Genomic DNA, 24066 nt, shown 5'->3' on the forward strand with positions numbered 1-24066 from the left:
ATGAATAACATGAAGAGGATTGGAGAGATTGGGGAGCCTTGTGGGAGACCCGCTGGAACCTGGAAAGTCTGACTCATGTGGTTCCCTAGGCGGAGGCTGGCTGTTCAACCTTGGGTGAAACTAGCTACCCATCAGATCACATTAATAGGCCATCCCTGCTCCTGAAGTCGTCTGATCAGTTTTCCTGATAGGACAGCGTCGAAAGCGCCTTGCACATCCAGTGTGAGCATGGAGGCTTTCAGACCTCGAGACCATGCCTCCTCAACATCATGGATCAAAGCAGCGGCTAGGTCTGTTGCAGAATGCAGTGGGAGAGCCCCAAATTGCTGTGGGTGGAGGATTTTGTATTTAATAGCAATCCATGCCATTCTGCGGGCTATTAGGCGCTCAAGGCCTTTTCCCAGTACTGAAAGGAGAAAGATTAGTCTGTATGCTCGGGGGGAGCTTCGGTCTCTCTTTCCTGGTTTTGGTAAAGCCACGAGTGAAGCATCTCGGAAAGGAGTAGGGTGCCAGCCCTGGTCTAGGCAGTGTCAGTACAGTGTTGAGATGGCAGGTCCCAGGGAGGGCCATGCCTTCCTGAGGATAGAGGTGGTCACACTGTCTTTTCCTGGGGTGCTGTTCTTGGGTTTGGCAACTGCAGTGTATATCTCTTTCTCTGTGATGGTTGGGAAAGGCAGTTTGGGATCATTGATAGGCTCCAAATTGACCTCCACATCCTCTGAGCATGAGGCCTTTTGCAAAAGTGCCTGGACCAAATAATTTTCTTTGTCATCTGTGGAGGAATGAAGTCGGTCTCCCTCTTTTAGAGGGGAGATAGGTAAAGTTCCTTCAGTTCTGTTCCACTTTACTGCATTGAAAACATCCTTGGGTTCCTCAAATTCATCAACTTTTGAACGCCAGAAGTGGCGTTTGCTGTGTTGGATGACGCAGTGGAGGGCTTGTTTAGCATCCCCAATGTCCTCTGATGTGGATGTTGGGTCTTGTGTGACCCTGCGGAGTGTCTTGACTACTTTGGAACAATCCTGGTTCCACCATTTGTGGCCACAGGGCCGGGGATATACTCGCTTGGTCGAGGCCTCCAGAGAGGTGGAGATCGCCTGGGTGATGCTAAGTGCGAGCTCATCTAGTTGGGAGGGAGAAGGGCAAGGGGGGAGAGTAGAGGCTATTCCATCCACATGCTTTTTCTCCCCTTGTATTGTCTCCTGGAATAACTTGTCATTGAGGGTAGACCAGCGGAGAGGTGGAGTATCCCGGGGTAGGTTATTCATGCCCCATTGGATGGTTGTGAGGATGGGTTCATGGTCTGCAGGAGTCCAGCGTTATGGTTGAATCTACTAGTATTATTTTATGCTGGTGCGGTCAAGTGTCTCACTTGCTTATCTGTCTCACCCGCTTATCATACACGTTATACAATGAATATATATATTATATCTCTGCAATCAAAGGGCGTTTGTAAATATGGTATTTACAGCACAGTTAAGAGATGGTATGCAAAACGAGGGTATTTTATCGAGCTGAGTCAGCAAGTTATGCATTAGGTTTATGCAATTTGGAGCTAAATGGGCATTTCGTGGGCCGGGCCATGGGCCTGAGGTCCGGCCCAAACCCGGCCCAAAGCCAGGTCTAGTCTATGGAAGGCCCAAATGCGAATGCGAGTTTCCTATCTGGGAAATATATGGACCGTTAGTTTTACCTGACGGAAAAATTCCGGAGTTTCTTATTACGTCTATACCTCGCGAGATCGATGGCTAGATGAGGAAATCCGCGTTCGTATTCAGTTCTTTGGATAGTCAATATTGACTATAAAAATATACTCATGGGCACCATCAACAACTCTGCTTATCCTCTTTATCCCACACACCCGCGCTACAATACCACCACCTATGAACCTCTCCACCATCCCTATGACAGCATGTGCCCCTTCGGCCATAGCTCCTCCGACTGTACTTGGAGCCGAAATACTTTCCCTCTCAGCATCCCCAGTAACAAACTTCTCCTTTGATGTTTTTGCCGACTTCAACTACAACCATGGTGAAATCTCAATCACCAACGCATCCTTCTGCAACATCACAGTCACCTACACCCACCCCGGCCAAAACGACATTGTCAACGTCGAAACCTGGCTCCCCCTAAGCAACTGGAACGAGCGTCTGCAAGCAACCGGGGGCGGCGGCTGGCAGGCGGGCCGTTTTGTGCTGTCCCAGTTTTTCATGGCCGGCGCCATTGGGGAGGGGTATGCGGTGACGACTACTGATGCGGGTCTGGGCGATTCCCCGACCTCCTGGGCTTTGAAGAGCGATGGAAATGTCGATCTGTATGCGCTGCAGAATCTGGGGTCGAGGTCTTTACATGATCAGGCTGTCATTGGGAAGAGCCTCATCAGAAGCTTCTATGGTCGCGATCCAGCGTACTCGTATTGGAGTGGTTGTTCCCAGGGGGGTAGACAGGGCCTCATGCTTGCGCAGCGATATCCCACCGCGTACGATGGAATTGCTGCGTCAGCTCCGGCGATATACTGGCCGCAATTCGTGAGCTCGTTTACTTATCCGTATCTATTCAGCAGCTGGACACAAGAATCTCCTCAATCTTGCGAGTTGGAGTACCTGACAGCTGAAGCAATCGCGTACTGTGATCCGATGGATGGTGTTGTCGATGGCCTTATTTCGGACGTGTCTTTTTGCAACTACGACCCTTTTAGTGCTGTGAATAGCACCTTCAACTGCTCCTCTACTGGACATACAATGCAACTCAGCAAGGGAGCAGCGATGCTAGCTGACGCGGTCTGGTCGGGCGCTCGGTCTACCCAGGGGGAATTCCTGTGGTATGGATTGAATCCGGGCGCGAATATCAGTGGTTTTGGTAACGACGGCACGAATGCCCAGGCACCATCGGGTGTGCAGGGTCTATGGATCGGACTGTTTTTGCAGAAATTGCAAAACTACAACAACACCGTCATTGATCATGAAGATTTCGACTGGCTTTTCCATCTCGGGGTTCAGGAATACACTGATATAATTGGCACGGCTGACCCTGATCTCACCGAGTTTCACAACGCAGGAGGCAAATTAATCTCCTATCATGGCATGGTAAGCCTCGTCTCCTTACTGGTATGAACTTCTCCAAATAACTGACGAAGATTAGGCCGATAACTCAATTCCGACAGAAGGAACAGAGCACTATTATAATGCTGTCAAGGAACGCCTCCCTGATGTGCATGATTTCTATCGTCACTTTGAAGTTCCTGGTTTGGGACACTGCTCTGGCGGCAACGGAGGACAACCAAAGACTGTATTCGACGCACTGCGTTCATGGGTGGAGAATGGCACTGCCCCGGACACTCTGCCGGTTGAGTTCAGCAGTAAAGACGGGTCTCACCAGGAACGCATTCTCTGTCCTTATCCTTCCAAGGCTGTCTACCAAGGCGGTGACTCGTCGTCTGCCGAGAGCTTCCGTTGCGTCGACAGTGAGAAGGAAATGTGCTCATAGCAATGGCGGAATCAACTAGAGGTGTATAAAGCTTGTTGTGTATTAAGATAGATAATAAGGTGAGAAAATAACGGCTTTATTTCATCTGCTCCATCGGCCATTGTATAAACGTTTGATATTCCTCAGGAACAAATCGATGGATGCCAGCTATGATGTGTTCAGGCCATCCTTGAATAAACCACACGGAGCTGATTCTTTTAAGCAAAACAGTATAGAAAGCGAAAATCATCAATGCAAATGAGTTTCGATGCTGCAGATCAGCAACAAAATCATTGGGCAGCGTATATAACCAGCCGAATATTTGCGGCCAGAGTTCTCCATCTGTCAACGGCAACTGGTGTCCGTATATGGAATCGAAGCACCGATGAAGTCTATCAAGAACAGTGGTATAAATCAGAAGATGATGGTCGTCACTTGACCATCCAACCACAATCAAGGTCCGCAATTGTTCTATCTGATTGCTGTACTCGGAGACTTGTCTGTTATGGTTTGGAGAGCTAGGCTGCAAGTTATTCTCTGTGGCTTCTGAGTGTATTTCAAGCACGCCAGGTGAACAATTCTCCAATATCGACCGGATACCCATGAAAAGAAACAGATAACCAGCGTTTCCATCATCACGAAAAGCCAGAAACTCATCCGGCCGAGGCCCTTTTGCGAAAGAGCAGATAAAAATGAGAATGGCAGCCATGTAGAGTGCGTGGCAGTTGTGTTGATTCAGGAAGGGTATCGCAGCCGTCATCTTTCGCAGGGCAGTTCCATAGTGCCTTTCAGCTTCGATATAGTGCATGGATCCGCGATTTCTTTGGATCCGCGCTAAATGGAACCCCGAGAACGCCAGGATAAGGTGCAAGACGTAATGGAATGAGAACCCCAGACGAGGAAGTCGAGAGTGTATTGTCGTCTGGGCTTCGGGGTTTTTGTCTGCGCCTAGTTCTTCCGAGGTAAGGTAGTGATGGAACAACTCCATATCAGTCCCACTGAACCCGAAGGACGCGGTCGTTAGCTCTGAGGGCGTATTGGAGGGGGTGTCACAGGGCGTATTAGAGGGCGTGCCCGTGGGTGGGTCCTCTTGTTGTTGTTTTCTGACCGCAGCATTTCCTCTTTTCGGTGGTCTGAAATCTGACTGAGACGAGGAGTAAAATGTATAGCTCCTGCGAAGTGATAGCTGTACCTCTGTGCCCTGCGTCGAAGGAGGCGCCCTACGAGAAATCGACTGCCCTGATTGATAATCACATTCAACTGAATGGCGCAAACAGTTCGTGCATGCTGGCTTGACTTCGTCGCACTGACCAATCACATTGTCAATACGTGACTGTTCACCTTCAGGACATAGATACGTACCTTTACCCTGCGCCGCTTACAGGTATCACATCCAAGGCGCGACTTTCGATGGGACTTACGTGAGGAGGCTGTCATGTATCGATTGGCGTGGCCATTCATGCTGGATTGGAAGGAAGGAAGAGAAGACGCAAAGAGGAAGTTCGAAGTCGTATTCGAGAAGAATATGTCCTCGCTAGGCCCCTATAGGAAGTCGCCGATCAGGGACTCGCTGAGTAATTCTTTTCTATTAACGGCGAAGATTCGGCGAAATTATTGGATCCAAAAGAATAAGAGTTGAAAAAATGAACAACAAGCTAAATCATTCTCGGCCACTCATATTGTAGGCTGAGGGCGCCCATATTCTCCACAGCGGAAACTAAGATGAATACGAAGACGAACTTCCCTTTTCGGCGAGAACCATAGTCTCAAGCTCTACTCGTGACTGACGGTCCCAATAAAGGTATAAATTGCCCATTTGCCGCAATGTTGTAGCATAGTATCCAATCATCCCTCTCATCTCGTTTCCGCAATGGAGATAGAAAAGGAAAAGGTCTATCGAGCATGGCCAAGCGGCCCGCCAACATATCAACAGGCGACTTCCGAACACCTGCAAAGAATTACCCACAACAAGCGATGGAATTACTCGTTGTTTAGCTGCTTTGAACCAGGTTCACTTTGTAAGTGCCAATGACAACTTTACGAATACCCAAATTGAAATTGACATTTTTTCAGGCCTTATGGGCAGCTGTCTCCCCTGTATTACATTTGGAAAGACTCAAGCCAGGACGAGAGATCCAGAACTACCTGACTTTAGCCATTGCAACACTCAGGTAAGTGACGAGGAGGACTTTTACCGATTGAATACAGATTTGTCAGTCTGACAATCATTCAACTCTCAGTGTTCACTCTTTGCTTTCCTTGCTCTTCTTGGTTCGCAATGGATTATACAGACGGTCAAGCGAGGTGAAACTCGTGAACGTTTTGGTATTGAAGGTAGCTGCTGTGGTGACTGTTGTGTGTCTTTCTGTTGTTCCTGTTGCGCCGTAATCCAGGAGGAAAAAGAGGTGGAATTGCGAACTAGGCCTGAATACACGGGATATCAAATGACCTCTGGAATGACGTATCCTTGAGACTGTCATTGCATGGGGAGTATAGTTCAGGAGATAGATGGCTTTCATTTCAGTATACAGAGACACCCCTTATTAATCAATGACCATTATAATTACCCAGGCATGCATGAGTTATTTTGCCGTTCATCGGTACTATCAAAGAAGTTCTGTATCATCAAACCAGCTGTTGCATCTAGAAATTCTGCGTTAAAAGACCCCTGTGGATACCCCGGTATACTCTGATCTAGACCCATAGAGAACGGATTGAAGTTCGCTTGATCGTCCGATGGTGCCCAGAGTGATCGAAACGGTGCCGGGATCTGCGTCGAAGTGTGCGGAGTGAAATTACCCGGTGCGGCTAATCCATGCCCGTGTTCTATAATCGTTAGCTTTTTATATTTTTGGTGGTTTGGGGGATAGACATACCAAGAACCGTCTGGAGCACATCTCTTGCCCGCAGAGCCATGTCATGTGAAGATCCCAGACTACCAAGGCAATCAACCGCGCGCTGAATATGACTCTTCTAACCGGGCGCGAGCGCATTCCCCGGCTCATAAATGTAGCAGGTCGCCTGTACGAAAGTAGCAGTGAGCAGCCAGCAGGTGGCGTACCAGGTCAGTCCGCGACGGCGGTTATCAGTTGACTCGAGGAATGCGCAAATAGAAGTGACGCACTCGTCGGCCGCGGCAAGACAGGAAGCGATGAGGCCTGTGGATGTCGCGAGGTTGGATTTGGCGGTGATGCGTTGGAAGAGGAATGGACGGTTGATGACGATGCGGAGGTGGAAGGAGCGCCATAGGAGTACGCGACGCGGGATGTCGAAGCGTGGTTCAAAAGGGACGTCAAGGCTGAAGTGTGCTGGGAGCTCGTGGTACCATGCTGAGATGCGTTGTTCTAGAGCTGCGGCTTTCTGGTACGTGGGTAGGTGGTGCGTGAGCAGCTCGACCTGGACAGCGTTGGCGATCTTGGCGAGGTTGACCTGCGCAATGAGGCAGGATGTAATGGTTGGTCCTGTGCCGCATTCGGGGAGCACGTCCATATTGACTGCAAGGTCGTGGTCGTCCACGTTAGCGGGGAGATGGACGGTGACGCCGACCAGCGACACGGCGGGTCGCCCTAGGATAAGCTGGACGCCAGACACGAACACGAATAGCGTCCACCACACACGTCTTCGAATCTCCATGGTGAATGGTGAGGTGCTTGGCATGCCGAATTCACGATGCAGTCCAATGGCAAGCGCCATGCTGAATCCGATTCCGATCAATATGAAGAATACATGAACCACTGATGAGATGCGGCTCAGGACTATCATGCTGGTGACAAAGATTGGCTGGACCTGCGCAATATATGGACAGAAAGACCAAGCAAGAAACTGGATGCTAAGCATGCTAAGTTCACAGTCCTGGAGAAGGTTGGTTCACATGCCTATTGTCTGGACACACCAAACACAGTCCATGACATCTTCCATACTGTTTTATTGCGCCCAGCATCCTCAGATCTGTTCCTGAGTCAGCACAACAATGATTACCAGCCTCCAGCAGAATTGATTGAAGGTGAAGAAGAATGGCAGATTGAATCCATTCTGGATGAATGTATGAAGAAAGTTGGCCGTGGCTTCTGCCACAAGTTTCTGGTCAAATGGGTAGGCTATCAGACCCCCACATGGAACAATGCACGAGAAATGGAAGAGACAGAGGCATTGGATGAGTGGGAGGCTCATAAAGCATCACAAGAAGGTGGAATTGAGGCTGAGACTGAGCCTGGGGATAGAATCGCTGATGAACCTGCTCTACAGGGTGAGCCAGCCCACACCCAGGGGGCATGCCGCTGGGGGAGAAGGAGGGGGGTAGTGTAAAGGGCTAGACCCTACTGGGTGCCTCGAGACGTCAAGACGTCTCTCAGATCGAAACTATTCAGGAAGTGGGTCATGGACGAACGAGACCACGTGATCATCTGGCCATGAAAGTAGGTATGTGTGTGTGTGTGTGTGTATTCGGAGAACCATGTATGCTGCAGCACTACCACCGAAAAATCGCGACCATCTGCTCGCGATCCCCCTGACGACGATCGAGCATAATACTGCCGCCCCCCAGATTCCCCCAAAGCCAGCTGGACTTGGAGCTACAAAGCCACATCTCAGCGGCAGTAGCTTCGCGCACAGCGCAGATAAAGTCCACAGGAGATGAAGTCATGGAGCTTGTCTCTACAGTCAACCAAAAAATCGCCTACTGGGAAAAGAAAAGCCTCAAAGGAGCTGCCTCCCTGGGCAAAGACATCAGAACCCTGGTCCTCAACTTCAGCAAGAACCTGGTGACTGGACACCTTGTTGAAGCAGAGGAGAATCACCAACCCCCTCCCTCTGAAAACAACAACTATGCTGAAGCTGCTAAGAAAACACCCAATGCCCCCAAGGCACACCCCAAAATACCTAAGACTCCTTATAAAGCATTGCAACAGGAAAAGCCCCCCCCTGCATCTTCCTACACCTCCCTGAGAATCACCCAGCCCGCCGAGCTAGCCCACACGCCACCATGGACATCTTGAGGAAACACTTGGACAAACCCTGCTCTGAGGCAGTGAAAGAAATCCAACAGGTACCTTCTGGCCTAGCAATCTGGCCTAGGGATGGCTTGGGCCTACACCTGCTCACTGAGCGTAAGGAAACTCTATGTGACGGCTCAACGAAGGAACCCTTTGATAAGTTTCAGTGTGACATTCTTGAGCCAGTACTTGTAATCTGGTGGTTGAAGCAGTGAGGTAAACCTGTTATGGGGTTCTCGTACGAACCCAAAGGATGACAAGTTCGGCCAAGGCCAGCACAGAACGCAACCTGCAAGGGGGTCCGAATCAATCATTGACGACCTTCATACGAACCTCCTGTATACAAGGACTAGCGGTGACCTTCGTACGACTCCTGACTTCCAAGGAAGGATCACTGAGGATACTGTTGGGAGTATCATTCCCAGATGTCCATGAAAGACTGCCTTCGCTTCTGCTCTGTTTGTTTCTTCTTCAACGATTCCTTCTTGTATAATAAAGGGTAGCTTTAGGTTAAGACAACTTGAGTTCAACCCCTAACAAAACCTTAAGAATTAGATTAGCAACCAAAGAGCTATACACAGTAGCAAATATGCACCTTTGAAAATTGCATCACACAAGATGCATATTTCGTTTTGTTGATTCAGTGAAATTACTCTTGAAATGAACATCAGGCTGTTGGACAAAGCTGTTCCAGTCTACCTGGCCTGCTGTTTTTGTTTTGCTCTCCTGAGTCATTGGTCTGGCGGTATAATGAACTTCTTTCACTGACAGCGATGTTTATGTATGATCTGGGAATCATAGAATTCGGCAGGGTTTCTTGGATGGAAGAAACAAAGAGATTAAGAAAGGTCATGTACGGGCAGACGGCGGCCATTTTATCTTCTACACTCATGATGTACGCGCCAGGTATAGACCTAGATATAGAACTTGAACGAATTTAGTATAGTCAAGATCCGCTGTTAAAGTGGCGACCCCAAGGTGAAAAGACCATAGTTTTTAATCCAAACACCACGCACAAGCGTGTCTTTTCCGCCGTCACCCAGAGTTACACCGTAGACCATTGCCCATCAAAGCACTATTTGCGCCAGTGGGTCATGTGACTTCCTAAAATGGAAAGACGCCTCCATCCTGCGAGCACACCATCGCAAACTCCATTATACAATCGCCCTAAAAACACGGAACTGGACAATGGCTCTAATTAAGCTTAAAAATGAGCATAGACCGGTCTCCAACGGGATGGTTCTGGGCAGGATCTTCCTTCGCCATCGGAGTTTGCAATGGTGCAATCGGCGTTTGATTTTTGGAGAACAGGTCTTTCTGGGATATGGTCATTTATAGCCATTGATAGTCGCAATTCACAATGTAAAGACATTTCTTGCAACTTGCCAGTCGTCCTCGTACGAAGAACTGCTGAAAATGACCTCGAAAGAAACCCATGAGACCCATGGTAGCACCAGCACTGGGACCAACCAGGTGGACCTGGAGCACCAGGCACGAGCGGAAACGCTGGTTGTCGAGTTGCCCAAGTCCCTTGGAGCAGGGGTAAACTTCGCCTCTTCATGCATGCGATGAAATGAACGCTTGCTGATTCTTGCAGTCTGCATTAGCCCTTGGCGCATTCGGCACAACCCTGACGACGCTCTCACTGAGTCTTATGGAATGGCGAGGCGTTACTGTTACGAATGCCTTTGTTGCCAATTTCTTCTTCATCGCGGCGTTTGGTTTGGTGATCACGGCACAATGGGAGCTGTCTATCGGTAATGGCTTTGCGTACACGGTTTTTAGTGCTTTCGGTATGTTCGCACACAACACCATAGCTTATCATCCGGTAACTGACTGGTCAGGTCTTTTCTACGCCGGTTACGGAGCCCTCCTAACACCCGCCTTCGGAGTCGAGCAGGCATTCGGCAACGATACAGCGCAGTACAACAACGCAGTCGGATTTTTCATGATCCTGTGGACGGTCTTCGTCTTTACATTCCTGATCGGGTCGCTACCTAGCAATCTCGCGTATATATTGGTGTTTTTCTTCGTGGACTTGGGCTTTCTTACTGTCGCGGCGAGCTACTTTGCCGCGGCGGACGGGCATCAGGCATCGTCAGTCGCGTTGAAGAAGTCTGGTGGTGCATTTTGTTTCGTTGCGGGTCTTGTGGGATGGTATATTGTGTTCCATTTGATGCTGAAGGATTCGTTGCTGGATCTCCCATTGGGTGATACTAGTCGCTATTTTGCGAAGAAGAAGCGCACGTAATTTGTATAGAGGGATTATTTGGATGTTCGACATACGGAGTACATAGATAGGGCAGTGGTACAATGGATGATCTACAAACCTTAATATACTATTGCACCATGTTCCTGTTCGTATTGATGCTGTATACCCACTCCTACTCTTGTCTGTACTCCATACTTTGTATACCCTGTATCCTCAATATGATCTACATCCGTATATGTACCCGATAACGACATGGTCCACTCAATTGATGAAACTAGCGCAATTGAAGCTAATCTCGATCACCCCATATCACATCATCCACTGCGGGCATCGTGTAATTACATGCCCCTCATGTATACACCATTTCCATAAATACATCCACCAAACCCCCCTCAATCCCTCCAACAGCACCAACAATCAATTCATCGCAATCTAATCAACATGGCCGACGTTCCCGCTACAGACCCCTCCATCTACGCCTCCTACGAGTCCAAATGGGCAACCCTCCCCTCCACCGCAGAGGAATGGCTGTCCCGCGCGCGCGAAGTCGCTGATGTCCTTGCGCAAGATGCGCCGCAGCGAGATCTAGAGCATAAATCGCCGCGCGCGGAAGTTGTGCTTCTCAAGCACTCCGGATTGCTCAAGTTGCTGGGACCGAAGAAGTATGGTGGTGGTGAGCAGCCGTGGACGGTGGGGTATCAGGCGATTCGGGAGGTTGCGAAGGCAGATGGGTATGTATACACTTCTTGGAAAGAATTTGGATGGATGGTTTGACTAACTGAGTTGATGATAGGTCTATTGGAATGCTCCTTGGCTACCACCTTTTGTGGTCGACAACCGCCAACGTCGTTGGAACGTCCGAGCAAATCGAGCGCACGCACGAGACCATCATCGCGAATAACTACTTTGTCGGTGGCGCTGTGAACCCCCGCGACAGTGACTTGAAGATCACCCCCGACGGCGACAGCATTATCTTCAACGGCGCGAAGTTCTTCAACACGGGTGGTGTGGTTTCTGATCTCACTGTTCTCGAGGGTGTGCTAGACGGCACACAAGACCACGTTTTTGCTATCGTGCCCACAAAGCAACCGGGTATCCAGTTCGCGCATAACTGGAGTAACGTCGGACTACGATTGACCGAATCTGGTGGCGTGAAGATCGACAACGTCCGCGTGCCATGGGAAGATGCCCTTGGTTGGGATGCTGCATCTAAGCAACCGCGCGATGATACACTCAAGATCCAATTCCCCAGCTTATTGCTTCCCACGTACGTTCCCCTTCCCCATACCCAACTTAAATAGTCCATACTAACAAGCACAGCATCCAACTCGTCTTCGGCAACTTCTACCTCGGCATCGCCCAGGGTGCCCTATCCTTCGCCTCCAAATACACAACCACAAGTACCCGTCCCTGGCCCTTTGGCGGCGACAACAAGGCCTCTGCCACAGAGGAATTCTATATCCTCGAGCGCTACGGTAACTTCTTCGCGCACCTGCGCGCCGCGGAAGCCCTATCCGACCGCGCTGCCGAGCAACTCTCTTCCCTCTACAGTACCTATGGGTCTAACCGGGGCGCACTGACTCCGCATGAGCGTGGAGAGGTTGCGGAGTGGGTTGCGAGTGTTAAGGTTGTTGCGACGGATACGGGCCTGAGAGTTGCGAACGGGGTGTTTGAGGTTACTGGGGCGAGGGCGACGGGGTTGAAGGTTGGGTTGGATCGGTTTTGGAGGGATATTCGGACGCATACGTTGCATGACCCTGTGGCTTATAAGAATCGGGAGTTGGGAAGATATGTGCTGCTTGGGGAGGTTCCGGAGCCGACTTGGTATACTTAGGCGATTTAGTACAAGAGAGATTCCAGGTTTTGCTTGGGGTAAATATATAGAAGCACGCGATACCATGAATATATTGACTCATTACGATCAGAGACATTGATGTTCATCGAAGCAATTGAATTAGAAAATAGACATTACTATTCCGTACTGTATATCCATCGTCATACGTCTAACCACGGCGGCGTAGTCTGTTGTACAACGCCTCAATCTCATTACCCATGCGGCGCTCAGTGTCCTTCTCCAACATGCGGCGCTCAGGCACACGCTTCGAGATAGCAGCCTGAGCCTCCTCGCGCGCCATCTCGACATGCGCAAAAACAGCAGCGCGCTTGCCACTGAACATAGCGTGCGGCACGTTGGTGCTGTTGTCACTGTTCGCATCACCGACAGCCCACACACCAGGCAGAGAAGTCCGCAGACCAGAGTTCGTCTGCGTGTCGATCTTGTTACCCAGCATCTTGAGGCCAAGCTGGTCGGGGATAGTCGAGAGCTGCGCAGTGTCGAAGTTAGTGATGAAAGCGTTGCGCTCGACGGGCTCACCCTCGGTGAAGTGCACGAGGAACTTGTCGAATTGGCGACCCTGGTCGTCCTTGTGGGTTTCGCCATCTTGGATGCGCTCGATCTCGGTGATGGTGCGGTTGTCGAGGCGGATGTCGTACGCTTCCACGATGTCCCTCCAGTCGGGGTGGGCCTTGGTCAGAATATCCTCCTGCTCGGGGGTGTGAGTGCCATTCAGGAAGGCAATGAGGTCGTGGTTCAAGGTAGTGTACACCTCAAAGGTGCTGCCAATGATATCCTGCAGAGCACCCAGGATACCGAACGGCTGGTCCCGGTGTTCGTAGCCATCGCACCAGGGGCACCAGAAGATACCCTTGCCGAAAGCTTCCTCCAGACCGGGGGTGTCAGGGAGGACGTCACGGAGACCAGTGCCCAGGACGACCTTGCGGGCCGTGTAGGTCTTGCCGGAGGCATCGGTGGCTTCAAAGATGTTCTCAATGGGCTTGATGGAGGAAATGGAAGTGTCGATGATGGTGGAGGTGTTGTAACGGAGGATTTGCTTGCGGGCGGCGCCACGGAATTCAGCGGGGACGGTTCCTGTTTATATTAGCATTGTGTTAAAAATCGGGTAAATGGTGAGGAAGTACCATCGTTGCCAATAACATCGTGCATGTTGCGGGTAGGTGCGTTGCGATACTCGCCCGAGTCGAACAAAGCAGTCCGACGCAGAACACGCGAGAGACCGCTGATGGCGCTCAGACCGGACGGACCACCACCCACGACAATGACATCGTAGTCAGTCTTGGGGACGGAGGCCGCGAGGGCAACGGTCAAGAGGGTAAAAAGGGAGTAGAAGGCGGAGAACACCTTGTGAGTCATGATGCTGGACTTGAACCGGGGATGGGAGAGAAGACTGATCTGGGAATAGAATTCTAGAGACGGTGTTCGGTTTTTATACACGGGTCTCTGGGGTACTCGAGTTGAATCGGATCAGCCGTAGCTGAAAGAATGGGATCGGCATTCATGCAGCGGTTCAATAGTCGATGTATGAAGATGAGTCGGGTGGAAGGTGCATTCCTGCGTACATACTCCATACCCTGTACTTCTTGACATTCTACTATAGTGACATTGACGCATACTGGTAGAACTAATACTGGATACACAGATTTAATTGTATAACACTCATGGGGAGTACTGAATTGAGACTGTGCAGATAAAAAATACTCCGACTTTATATTTGTACAAATGCTCCGTACTCCGTACAAATACCACAACCCCGGATCCTCGATCCGGCCATCCTGAAGATGCCGATCTGTCTACACTTAAGAATATCTGGTGGAGTTTCTCGGCCCGGACTATGGGTCTCGGCAGCATGCGTGGAGGACTGTGATTGGGTTTCATGCTCGAACTATTGGAGATCGACCAATGCTGAGAGTGATATTAGTGGGGACTTCAGCTGTGCTAGGCGAATAAAACGGGGATATCGGGTGCATGGCTATGCATAATTGCTTTGTGTGAGAAGCAGGAACTTATCCAGATATGCGGATTGTTTATATTCTGTTTGGATAGGTGTCAGTATGAGGGAAATAGGAGCAGCACGGGGTGGAATGTCCAACCAGTGATATTAGGAATGTAGATAGCGCATTACTTTCAACCCGTGGGGACATTAAGACATTAAGATTATGTTAATGCATATACTATCATCAAGCAAATATAAACATAAATCACTCGCGGATCAAGGCGTGTAGGCGCAAGCGACATCTCACGCTGTTTTCTAAACACTTTTTTAAAAAAAAAAAAAATTAGTACTCATCTCACCGACGGAAAGCATACCGCAACATACGCGAAGCACTCTGGGTCAATGCCTGCTGCACGCTAGACAAGAATCCCTTATTCTCATAAGCCTGGGTAACGTCCCACACCATCGCACCTCCGAAGCTGTCGAATCCCTGGGCGTACTCGATAATCGGCTTGAGTTCCGAAACAGGCACGAAGCCGCTAATCGACGCTTCCTCGTTGGCGGGAGCACCAAGAAGCACTTTGACATCTTTGTTCTTGGAGCCGTCCTTGGCCCAGTCGTCCCATGTTTTGAAGTTGAATTGGGGTTGTTCGTCGGAATTCGCGTCGAAGCTTTTCAGGCCACATGGGTTGTTGTAGAATTGCACGAATACGGCATCCATGTCGACCGGGCCGGGTCCGTCGAGGAAGTCCTTGTCAGCTGCGTCGGGGTAGGGGCACTGCGGGGCGGAGGTGAGGTAGTATTTTCGGTCCGACTCGCCGTCTATCAATTCACGGAGGCGCTTGGCGAAGGGCTGCATATTGTAGTTGGTGGTCTCAAAATCTAGGTCGAAGCCATCGACGGAGGTCTTGCCGAAGGGACGGTACACCTTGGATGTCTGGCTGCTCGTGGAGGCGGGTCCAGATGCACCATACGCACGGCCGCTAAGCTGGGGCACCAGGTTGGTGAGGTATGTCGTCTGTGGTGGCCAAAGACCATTTTGACTCGCTTGACTCACGGGAGGATTGGGAGTGTTCCAAGCAGCGTTTGTACCTGTAGCGACAACAATTGACTGCGGGTTAGGTGCTGCTGTGGTGGGTGCTGCTGTAGTGGCTGGCTTCTGAGTCTCTGTGGACTGGGTTTGCCCAAGTGCAGCAACATTTTCAGAAGGCTTCTCGGCTGGCAGGTTCTTTTTGGTAGGACCGAACGTCTTCCAGATCGATTCTGCACCAGCAATGGCTTCCTTTTCAGAGCTGAAGCCAGCCTCTTTGTACGTAGCTCCTCCAATGGATAAGAGGATGGTCTTGCCGTTCTTCTGACATTCCGCAATGTCCTCCCTGATTCTGTTAGCTACTCTCGGAACAGCTCTGCTGGCGCTACTCACCCCACTTCGGGACAGTTTTTCAGATTTGTCCCATCAAATGTGTCGCACTCCTTGCTAATGTTGGCAAGGTCATATACCGGTGCACCTCCTGGTCCGTTGATACTCATTACGAACGCCATGACGATGGCCTAGAGCAACTTGTCAATTGAGTCCCTTGGGTTGGTTGATTGTCAACTCACGTCAATATTGTCATCTGAAAAAAATGTTAGCTAGTGTCCGATTCAACAAATAGGGTATAGAGTAAACTCACCTTTGCAATAGTGTGATAGCGGCTTTTGAGCCTGTTCATCCCCTCCTCCGCTTGTTGATGCTCCTAGCGAGTTCTGGCCTGCATTGCATTAGTATGTATCATTCACATCTCTAACAGTAGCATACATACCCCAGTAAACAACCACATTGTCCCTCTGAGAAAGATCGAGCTTCGCATACGCTCCTCTTACAGAGGCAAGCGCAGCTGTCACTCCAAGTGCTTTCTGAAAAAATGACATGATGCAAGAAAGACCGCAAGTATCCGACGAGGGACCAAAGTATATCAGACTAATGTGTCGAGCATGTGATAAACGATTGAATTTTAAAGCAGCAAAACCAAGAATCCCTTGGTGTCGTCAATGTCGGATGAGATTCTTCACGGTGCACTCTCCTTTGATCAAAGCAATCCAGGACCAAGGACATGCCTTATAAGTCTCCTGGATTACCTCCCTCTCCTCCCAATGCGAACCATGATTCTGTCCCTCTTTCCGCATAAGTAGACGTCTCAGCAAATCATACTAGCCCTTTCAAGGCATGTCTGTTAGAAGTCCGTATCTGTCATCCTCGTGTCGATTGTTGTTGGTGGTTGTACATACCGGACCATGTCAAGCCGATCCTTGGTATGTTATCCCTTAGTCAGGATGGCAGTCCGCGTACCTGCATATGAACCAGGGTAAAAATTGACGAAAGGGCAGTCGTAACTTCCATTGATGCCATCCTTGGCTTTACGAACGTGCTAGAATGATTGCGTCCTGCATAGAAGAGAAGACTAACAGGCTTAGACGTGCGTACCCCATTCGACGAACTGTCACTGAAAATGCAAGGGAGAATTGAGCCATCGCGGGAAACTTTAGGTCTGTGATACTAGATATTGCCATAGCGCGTAGGAACCTACATTGGTAAGATGCTGAGCACAGAGTATTGTCCTCGCTCAAAGTGCGTATAATAATTTCGGAGTATACAGAGTGTTTCATACGGAGTCCTGTTACAAGTTGACAGATTCGCGGGATCTCCTGCGACGATTGTACCTGAGACAGTAGGCAGCCTGAGGAACGCAAGGGCTGTGCGGTATGTAGGAAGCGTTCTTTCCAGTGGCTTCAATGCATACCCGATATTCCTCTTCAAAAGTACCTTATGAATCTCATTGAGACATTTGTTTGAAACTTTGAGTTGGCCAAAAACGCCACTCCGTCCAATGACTTGGCTCAGCCGCATTGTCTGGCAATGCCGCGCCGTGGCGGGAGATCAGTGTTATTGTTAGCTTCTCAGATACCTGTTAGTGCCTCGTTTGGTTCTTTTGAGACACCCCAAAAACGGACGTTCCTCATGGTCCCCCGCCCATTAAAGCAGGTGAAGTGGTACAACATAGTAGCGCAGAGATACATGTGCAATGCAAAAGGTTTTTGGAATGCATTAATAATTCATATGTAGTCTCATCTCGCATGAACATCAAGTATCCAATGAAAATGTAGGCATAGACCTTCCCAGCCTACCGCTTGATACCAACCACCCGGTCAATAGCTTCATCGTTGCTCATCGATGTGTCAATGACACCCGCAATCTTGAGAATATCGACAACGTTCTCCACGACCTTCGAATCAATTCCCCGCGTAGTGTTGGTAAACTTAACATCCTTCAACCACTCCGTCGCGTCCTCCTGAATATACGTGCATCCCAATTCACCCGTACCAAGTAGTTTAATCACCTGCGCCTGGTCGGCCTCAAACCCCTGAATGCCCTTGTCAAGAGCCTGGAAGAGCTGCTGGAGCTTCTCGTCGCTTTCCGGGTCCGGGAAAGTCGAGGTCGACGCGACGATCAACCAGGATGGCCAAGGAGTGAAGATTTCGCCGAATTTCTTAAGAGGTGGCTGAGGGTTTTCGGAGGTAGGGTGGAAGAAAGGCTTCGTGGTGAAGTGCTCCCACATGAAGAACTCGGCCGTTGGGGTCTGAGACGGCTGCTCGTCGCCGGTGACGCCGTTACGCAGGGCCTGGAAAGGACCAAGGACGGTAGGGGTCAATGAATCAGAGTCCCATCCTTGTTGCTGAGCAAGGACAAAGGACATAATGTGGGAGCCGCTGTCATAATCATCAGATAAACCTCTTCTAACTCGAGCATTGACAGCTGCTTACCTTCCCGGTCGACTAATTCCCACTCGCTGACTCTTCAGGTCAGACACTCTGGTGATGTTGTTCCTCTCACGACCAGTGACAATCGCCCACCGCAACGGAGTGTCAACCCAGTGTCCCACCACCTTGTAGCCGCCAGAGGCCGGATCCTTCTGGGCCTGCTGCTTACCGGCCAATCCGGCAACCCATCCTTCTGTCAACCCGATTGCAACATCGATTTCCTTTTCGCGAAGGGAGGTGATCATATGTCCCGTTCCGGAGGGGAAAGGAATCAAGGAGAGCTTGAAGGGCAACGAGGAGACGGCGGAAGAGCGGACGGCGAGGTGGAGAGGAGTGAGGTAGTGTTCTGGGCAGAGAGATATGTTAGCACAATTCATTCACGGTTGTCTTTTCTCTCGAAGACAGCAGGAAAGCAGCTCTAGGATTGCTGCTTTCTCCGATGGTCCAATGCGGGGTATAACATACCAGGGACATAGCCAATGCGGATGGTAGGCAGTGATGAAGCCATGATAAACGCTCTTCTCAGTATTTACTTGAGAATGAGAGTAGTAGTAGTAATATGTCTTCACGAGGTTGTGCTGTGAGAGAATCAAGTCGAGGTCCAGTCAAGCTTTTGGATGGTGGGGTCGTGGCGGGGTTCTTTTGCGCCTTGTATGCTGCGATTGGCAATTACTAACAACATACACTCCCCAGAATGTCTGCCATGAAGCTATTCAATTGAAATTGCATGAATGTACACGAAAAAAGCGTTGATTTAACATTTCATTCCAATAACTGACAGGACATCGCGTGCACAACCTGCCCTCGTAGATACCAAGCTCCCACTCGACGCCTTTAGGCTTCAAGATCGGTCTGAGGATATCGTCCACCGCTTTGAAAAAGAAGTTCTGAATCTCTTGACTGTCGAGAGCTCGATATGGCAAATGGACAGGGTAGTGAGCGCGGGAGGGCTCTCTCCTCCCGCGTAGATGTTCTCTGGGGAAAGTTCAAAGAAGTGGGCATGGCAGTAGAAGGCGGGTAGACCAACGCTCGTGTATATTTTGGTCATTTGTTGGACAATGCGTTGTTTTTCCTCGGGTGTCAGGGCACCGATGGTGTGATGGAAAACCACTTCGGCATGATGGAGATATCTCGAGGAGCGAAGAGGATTGTGGGAGCTATGGAAGAAAGTGATATTTCGAACTTGAAATCATCAATATTGCCTTGGGTCAATGGGGTTTATATAGTAGGGATAGCTGTAACCCAACCCAACCGTCTATTGCCCCGTCATTCCAAGCCAATTGTTCACAATGTCCGAACTACGAGCAGCAGTCTACGTTGCACCTCCCATCCCATTTCACGCGGCGCCTCCTTCAAAAGGCGGACAATGGTCACCAATCTCATGCACTTTTATCTACTCAGCTGAGGAGGCTGTTCTTGTCGACACGCCAATTACGGTCAAGCAGACAGAGGATCTGCTCAAATGGATCGAGACTATCGCCCCAAAGCGGAAACTGGCATATATCTATATCACCCACGGACACGGCGATCACTTCTTCGGAATCCCCGTCATTCTCAACCGCTTCCCAGAGGCAGTTCCAGTTGCAACGCCTGGAGTGATTGAGCGCATGAAGCAGCAAGTAGAGGAACCGGTTTTCAGCACCGTTTGGGAAAGTCGTTTCCTCGGTCAGATTCCTCCCCAGCCAGGGGTACTGGCCAATCCATTACCGGAGAACAATCAATTCACTCTTCAAGACCGCTGGACCTTTGAGGCTGTCGAATGCAGGCACGCTGATACCTGCAACTCTACAATTCTGTGGGTGCCCGACCTCAAGCTTGCCGTGTGTGGTGATGTTGTCTACGGACAAGTGCATCAGATGCTGTTTGAAGCCAACACCAAGACCAAGCGAGAGGAATGGATCCGGGCGATTGAGAAAGTCAAAGCATTAGGGCCAGCATACGTCGTCCCTGGACACAAGCAAGCAGAGGAGATCGATGGCGTTTGGCATCTCGCGGTTACCAAGAGGTATATCCAGGATTTTGGGGATGTGGTGGCGAGTGACCCGAAAGACCAAAGGGAGGTCTTTGCCAAGATGGTTGAGTTATACCCGGACAAATTTAATCCGGGTGCGTTGAAGCTGAGTGTGATGGGTGTGTTTAATGCTCCGGAAGAGCTGCACGTGGGGCCACACCGTATTTAGGTATTAGTTAGGACGTTTGAATGAAGCGGGGGGCTTTTGCGACCATTTCTGTATGAGTCCATGAATTTTCGAAACCGTATATGTCGTGCTTTGATTTCAAGTAGGAGCCGAATTATGATTAGTGAACAGTCCGAGCCGAGGTTAAAGGTGATTTATGCACGGTTATGCATGGCTATGAAAGCAAGATGAGCATAGACCACCCAAATAGGAAACCGGGACTTCAACTCCATCTCTACTCCCCTCAGAAACTTAAGTATACAATACCATTCTTAGTCCCAAAATGTCCAATAACTCCAGAACACATCAATTCGGGGTCCAGTCCCCTGAGGAATTCCTGAATACAGACACGCCATTCTTGTCTTGGGAGGAACTTCAGCAGAAGCTGTTGCTCCCTCCCCAGGATCGGCCATCCATGCGAGAATCTACACCCTTTAACAGCATTGAGTCTCTATTGTCTGCATCTTCGTACCCGATGCCTGAGACTTCAATTCCACAGGGTGACCAACGCCAAGAGGCTCCTCTATACGGCGGGCTCTTCATTGAAACCCCGTCAAGTCAAGATGAACTAGATCAGAGCATTCAGTCCACATCAACTCCAGAAAATAAATATTTGCGGCATCGCAGTGAGCTGGGCACAAGCAGTCTTTCCCCGAGAAAACGGGGTAGGCCACGGAAAGATGCGGCTGACGTGTTGGATGAAGACCCCGAGGAGGTGCGTACAAAGTACCCTTAAAATGGGCCTCATTCTGATAAAATGCATCAATCTTGTTGCTAACCGATAAAGCGTCGCCGGTTGCAAATACGACTGGCACAGAGGGCTTACCGCTCGCGACGGGAAAGGAGTCTTACACGCTATAAGGACCGTATTGCGCAGCTGGAGAACGCAGTTGAGAACATGAGCACGTCTGTTCTTTCACTTAGCCAACGGCTGGTCCAATCTGGCGCGTTGGAATCTAACCCCGAGCTTGCAACTCATCTACATGGTACTGTGTTGACATGTCTGCGCTCCGTCAATGAAGCAGGCTGTGAACGAGAGACTCCCGATGCATTCCCAGCAAGTGAGGAGTCTCCTTCCACACCCCCAAGGGAAGCAGATATAAACCCCGTTCAATCTTGGATGGTTGAGCTTATCGCTCGCTCGCAGTTGAATACCTCCCAGCCTTTCGCCGCAAATCATGTAAGATTGCAAGACGCCACCATTGGCAATTCCCCATGTATTTCCGGCTCGACAGAGGTTACAGACATCGAATTACCTGTATTTATGGAGAGATTACACATCGCTTGCGTTTATCAAGGATATATGGCCTTGCGCGACAGAACCATCACCATGGATCGTCTACAAAGACCGTTCCGCCTTCTCCTAACTTTCATGAGTCGAGAGCGTCTGACCTCTTACTTTGAAGCAGCACTTCAGTGTCGACTTAGCCGACGGCGGCTGGATGGATGGAAAGACGTACCATTCTTTAGCTTGGGTGGGGCAGGTATGCATGCGTTACCAGGGAGTAGTAGTGGAAAGCTCTCTCTTTCCCAACAATGGGTCACAGTCCAGGATCCCTTGGCGCAGTTTCCTCCCGAAATTCAAGAAGACCTGAATGGGGAATGGTTTACTATACAGGATTTGGAAGGGTTTCTCCGCCAAAAGGGTGTTTATAAATTCGCATGCGATCCCGCAGAATCTAGACCAAGTTCGCCAAGGCGAGCTATGGTCAGCGTAGCTCGTCTGATGCACGGTAAGAGGCTGTTTCCTGTTTTTCTTCTTTTTCGACCGAGCTCTGACTTCCGTGTAGCACTGATAAGCAAGTGTATTTGCTTGGGTCGTTCTCCGGGATTCCGTCGCTGTGATGTGGAAAGAGCTCTCGGTGCTGCTGTGTCGTGAAGGGGCTCTGACTTCAGATTCTATACGAGTTAGCTACAATGACACAAGGCCTAAAAATGACCATGTCATGATATGGAAAGACACCCACAGTACCTTTAGGTTTCAGGGCTTGTCTGATAATCAGCAACGTTCAGGGGGCGCTAGGAGGGCTCATATCTGTGACTCACATGGATGCAAGTCATTTCTCCTTGAACCAGACGTTCAGTTAATATAACCAACGCCCAGGCTATGCGTTTGTGCGGACGGATATTGAGAATATGGAGATCTCAGGTGTGACATTGAGGCTACATGCATTACGACTAAATCGAAACGCTCAATGGCTTCTTATTCATCTTCATTAGTCAATCTATCACTATAACTATATCCTAGTTTATCTCGTAAGTATTACAACAAAATCTATCTATATACAGTACACAAAGTACCGCTACAACGTAAAAGGTTCATCAATGCATCAAGTCATCCGAATATCCTTCTCCTCGGCCCCCCAGCTCTCCTGGTTCCTAGGGCTGCCCGCAACCTGAGGAGTGTACAAGTAGAACTGGAATCCGAGGTAGCAGTCACAAACGCATTGAAACATGGCGCACAGACGGAACGCCCAGGGAACAAACTGTCCACCAAAAAAGAAGTAGCTGAGCTTCATCGTGTCACCAAGAACCCATGCTGCGACGACGGAGAGACGGAATCCTTTGCACGAGCGGGAGCTGTGGTTGGCAATGATTTGAGGCAATGGGAGCGTTGCCTCAATGGCTAGACCGACATAGCCCAGCAGGTCGATGTAGGTTTGTGAGTAGGACATCAAGACGTGGATAAAGGACAGGCTAGCGGCGAAATACGCGAGGAACATCCAGTACCTAGCGAATATGCTATGTCAGTTCACCATGCGATTGAGGGGATGGTAACATGTGAGCGGGACATACGGCCTAGCATTCTTCCATTGCCAGAACTCATATGGCCTGGACAATCCGCCTGCATCGAGGTTACTGAACGGCGTATGCTCGATCCCGCTCTTGATCCCCGGAGACGGCCTGTTATCCAGTGCAACCTTGAGCAACACGATCTGAACCCCGATTGTAATCACAGCTTGTACCAGCAGCGAGACATCGTAGTAAGCGCCGAACCAATAGAATACCCTATTGCGAAAGTGTTAACCGCCAATGCCGAATAACCCGCCGTCCAAACCTGAATCTTACTTCATAACCGACGCGATAAGCATAATCAACGGAATGTCCAGCGAAAACCCAGCCGAGCTCCTGTTTCGATTGATACTGATAATCTGATCTGCGTAGGACGTCACCGGCGACGTGATAATGCTATTGTACAGCAACGGTTAGCATGGCCATAATCTACCGGGCGTTTGCGGGTCTTCCGGGAGTCGGTTACGCACAAGAATGGAGCGCCATATTGCAAAGCTTTCGATATCAGATACATCGTGGATATGGTAACGGCCCGCCAAGAAAACGAATCGATTGAGTAATAGATCCAGCCGGAAATGTAGGGGACAATTGCCAAGCAAAGTCTGTCCTGTAGGAGGAAGTCCGACGGTCGACGCGGTTGCGAAGCGGGTTTGCGACGGTCAACAGTCCGATGCCGGTTCGAATTGCGCCCCGGAAATACAATAAGAGCAGCGAAGAGGTAGCTATGCCACAGACAATCGATAGCAAAAGAAGACAGAAAGCAATCGTGGTCAAAACTGGGACGAAGAAAGTCAAGGCGAACTTCAGTCGCAATCACCCTGGGCTGACTCAGCGTACTA

The 24066-nt window shown here is 49.9% G+C and overlaps 14 protein-coding genes across 14 annotated transcripts; 7 read left to right on the forward strand and 7 right to left on the reverse strand.

Annotated features, from left to right (window-relative positions):
• The first annotated feature begins 1778 nt into the window (after nt 1–1778).
• On the forward strand, nt 1779–3812 carry ASPGLDRAFT_48518 (putative feruloyl esterase). The gene is made up of 2 exons (XM_022546913.1): nt 1779–3086; nt 3142–3812. Exons 1-2 carry the CDS (start codon nt 1884–1886, stop codon nt 3484–3486), a joined length of 1548 nt encoding a protein of 515 aa, XP_022399835.1. The 5' UTR covers nt 1779–1883; the 3' UTR covers nt 3487–3812.
• ASPGLDRAFT_128801 (Zn(II)2Cys6 transcription factor) lies at nt 3563–4902 on the reverse strand (the record flags this gene model as incomplete). The annotated part of the gene is made up of 2 exons (XM_022540831.1): nt 3563–4771; nt 4828–4902. 2 exons carry the CDS (start codon nt 4900–4902, stop codon nt 3563–3565), a joined length of 1284 nt encoding a protein of 427 aa, XP_022399836.1.
• Nucleotides 4903–5335: 433 nt separating this feature from the next.
• Nucleotides 5336–5936, forward strand: ASPGLDRAFT_67398 (PLAC8 family protein; the record flags this gene model as incomplete). Its single annotated transcript, XM_022549131.1, has 3 exons — nt 5336–5483; nt 5539–5636; nt 5706–5936. The coding sequence occupies 3 exons, from the start codon at nt 5336–5338 to the stop codon at nt 5934–5936; spliced, it is 477 nt and encodes a 158-aa protein (XP_022399837.1).
• Nucleotides 5937–6028: 92 nt separating this feature from the next.
• Nucleotides 6029–6381, reverse strand: ASPGLDRAFT_36596 (uncharacterized protein; the record flags this gene model as incomplete). The annotated part of the gene is made up of 2 exons (XM_022544709.1): nt 6029–6291; nt 6342–6381. 2 exons carry the CDS (start codon nt 6379–6381, stop codon nt 6029–6031), a joined length of 303 nt encoding a protein of 100 aa, XP_022399838.1.
• On the reverse strand, nt 6029–7274 carry ASPGLDRAFT_58917 (fungal specific transcription factor domain-containing protein). Its single transcript, XM_022548351.1, has 2 exons — nt 6342–7274; nt 6029–6291 (listed from the first exon to the last, which is right to left on the reverse strand). Exon 1 carries the CDS (start codon nt 7225–7227, stop codon nt 6439–6441), a length of 789 nt encoding a protein of 262 aa, XP_022399839.1. The 5' UTR covers nt 7228–7274; the 3' UTR covers nt 6029–6291; nt 6342–6438.
• Nucleotides 7275–7667: 393 nt separating this feature from the next.
• ASPGLDRAFT_48523 (uncharacterized protein) lies at nt 7668–8470 on the forward strand. Its single transcript, XM_022546914.1, has one exon. The coding sequence runs from the start codon at nt 8106–8108 to the stop codon at nt 8457–8459; it is 354 nt and encodes a 117-aa protein (XP_022399840.1). The 5' UTR covers nt 7668–8105; the 3' UTR covers nt 8460–8470.
• Nucleotides 8471–9902: 1432 nt separating this feature from the next.
• On the forward strand, nt 9903–10765 carry ASPGLDRAFT_151811 (uncharacterized protein). The gene is made up of 3 exons (XM_022542291.1): nt 9903–9998; nt 10054–10249; nt 10301–10765. Exons 2-3 carry the CDS (start codon nt 10111–10113, stop codon nt 10705–10707), a joined length of 546 nt encoding a protein of 181 aa, XP_022399841.1. The 5' UTR covers nt 9903–9998; nt 10054–10110; the 3' UTR covers nt 10708–10765.
• Nucleotides 10766–11109: 344 nt separating this feature from the next.
• Nucleotides 11110–12502, forward strand: ASPGLDRAFT_67400 (thermophilic desulfurizing enzyme family protein; the record flags this gene model as incomplete). Its single annotated transcript, XM_022549132.1, has 3 exons — nt 11110–11399; nt 11462–11935; nt 11989–12502. The coding sequence occupies 3 exons, from the start codon at nt 11110–11112 to the stop codon at nt 12500–12502; spliced, it is 1278 nt and encodes a 425-aa protein (XP_022399842.1).
• A 169-nt stretch (nt 12503–12671) lies between these two features.
• Nucleotides 12672–13879, reverse strand: ASPGLDRAFT_128841 (NAD(P)/FAD-dependent oxidoreductase; the record flags this gene model as incomplete). The annotated part of the gene is made up of 2 exons (XM_022540839.1): nt 12672–13597; nt 13648–13879. The coding sequence occupies 2 exons, from the start codon at nt 13877–13879 to the stop codon at nt 12672–12674; spliced, it is 1158 nt and encodes a 385-aa protein (XP_022399843.1).
• A 935-nt stretch (nt 13880–14814) lies between these two features.
• On the reverse strand, nt 14815–16370 carry ASPGLDRAFT_26743 (uncharacterized protein; the record flags this gene model as incomplete). Its single annotated transcript, XM_022543597.1, has 5 exons — nt 14815–15835; nt 15883–16010; nt 16062–16075; nt 16133–16210; nt 16262–16370. The coding sequence occupies 5 exons, from the start codon at nt 16368–16370 to the stop codon at nt 14815–14817; spliced, it is 1350 nt and encodes a 449-aa protein (XP_022399844.1).
• Nucleotides 16371–17304: 934 nt separating this feature from the next.
• Nucleotides 17305–18855, reverse strand: ASPGLDRAFT_75157 (uncharacterized protein). Its single transcript, XM_022549774.1, has 3 exons — nt 18723–18855; nt 18261–18603; nt 17305–18206 (listed from the first exon to the last, which is right to left on the reverse strand). Exons 1-3 carry the CDS (start codon nt 18763–18765, stop codon nt 17621–17623), a joined length of 972 nt encoding a protein of 323 aa, XP_022399845.1. The 5' UTR covers nt 18766–18855; the 3' UTR covers nt 17305–17620.
• A 691-nt stretch (nt 18856–19546) lies between these two features.
• On the forward strand, nt 19547–20437 carry ASPGLDRAFT_26745 (MBL fold metallo-hydrolase; the record flags this gene model as incomplete). The annotated part of the gene is made up of 1 exon (XM_022543598.1): nt 19547–20437. One exon carries the CDS (start codon nt 19547–19549, stop codon nt 20435–20437), a length of 891 nt encoding a protein of 296 aa, XP_022399846.1.
• Nucleotides 20438–20717: 280 nt separating this feature from the next.
• ASPGLDRAFT_26746 (bZIP transcription factor) lies at nt 20718–22313 on the forward strand (the record flags this gene model as incomplete). The annotated part of the gene is made up of 3 exons (XM_022543599.1): nt 20718–21149; nt 21222–22167; nt 22225–22313. The coding sequence occupies 3 exons, from the start codon at nt 20718–20720 to the stop codon at nt 22311–22313; spliced, it is 1467 nt and encodes a 488-aa protein (XP_022399847.1).
• On the reverse strand, nt 22293–24048 carry ASPGLDRAFT_173691 (PQ-loop repeat-containing protein). The gene is made up of 4 exons (XM_022542799.1): nt 23698–24048; nt 23504–23623; nt 23231–23443; nt 22293–23164 (listed from the first exon to the last, which is right to left on the reverse strand). Exons 1-4 carry the CDS (start codon nt 23739–23741, stop codon nt 22765–22767), a joined length of 777 nt encoding a protein of 258 aa, XP_022399848.1. The 5' UTR covers nt 23742–24048; the 3' UTR covers nt 22293–22764.
• Nucleotides 24049–24066: the final 18 nt, after the last annotated feature.

The sequence above is a fragment of the Aspergillus glaucus genome (assembly GCF_001890805.1).
Source record: "Aspergillus glaucus CBS 516.65 unplaced genomic scaffold ASPGLscaffold_13, whole genome shotgun sequence".
Taxonomy (NCBI): domain Eukaryota; kingdom Fungi; phylum Ascomycota; class Eurotiomycetes; order Eurotiales; family Aspergillaceae; genus Aspergillus; species Aspergillus glaucus.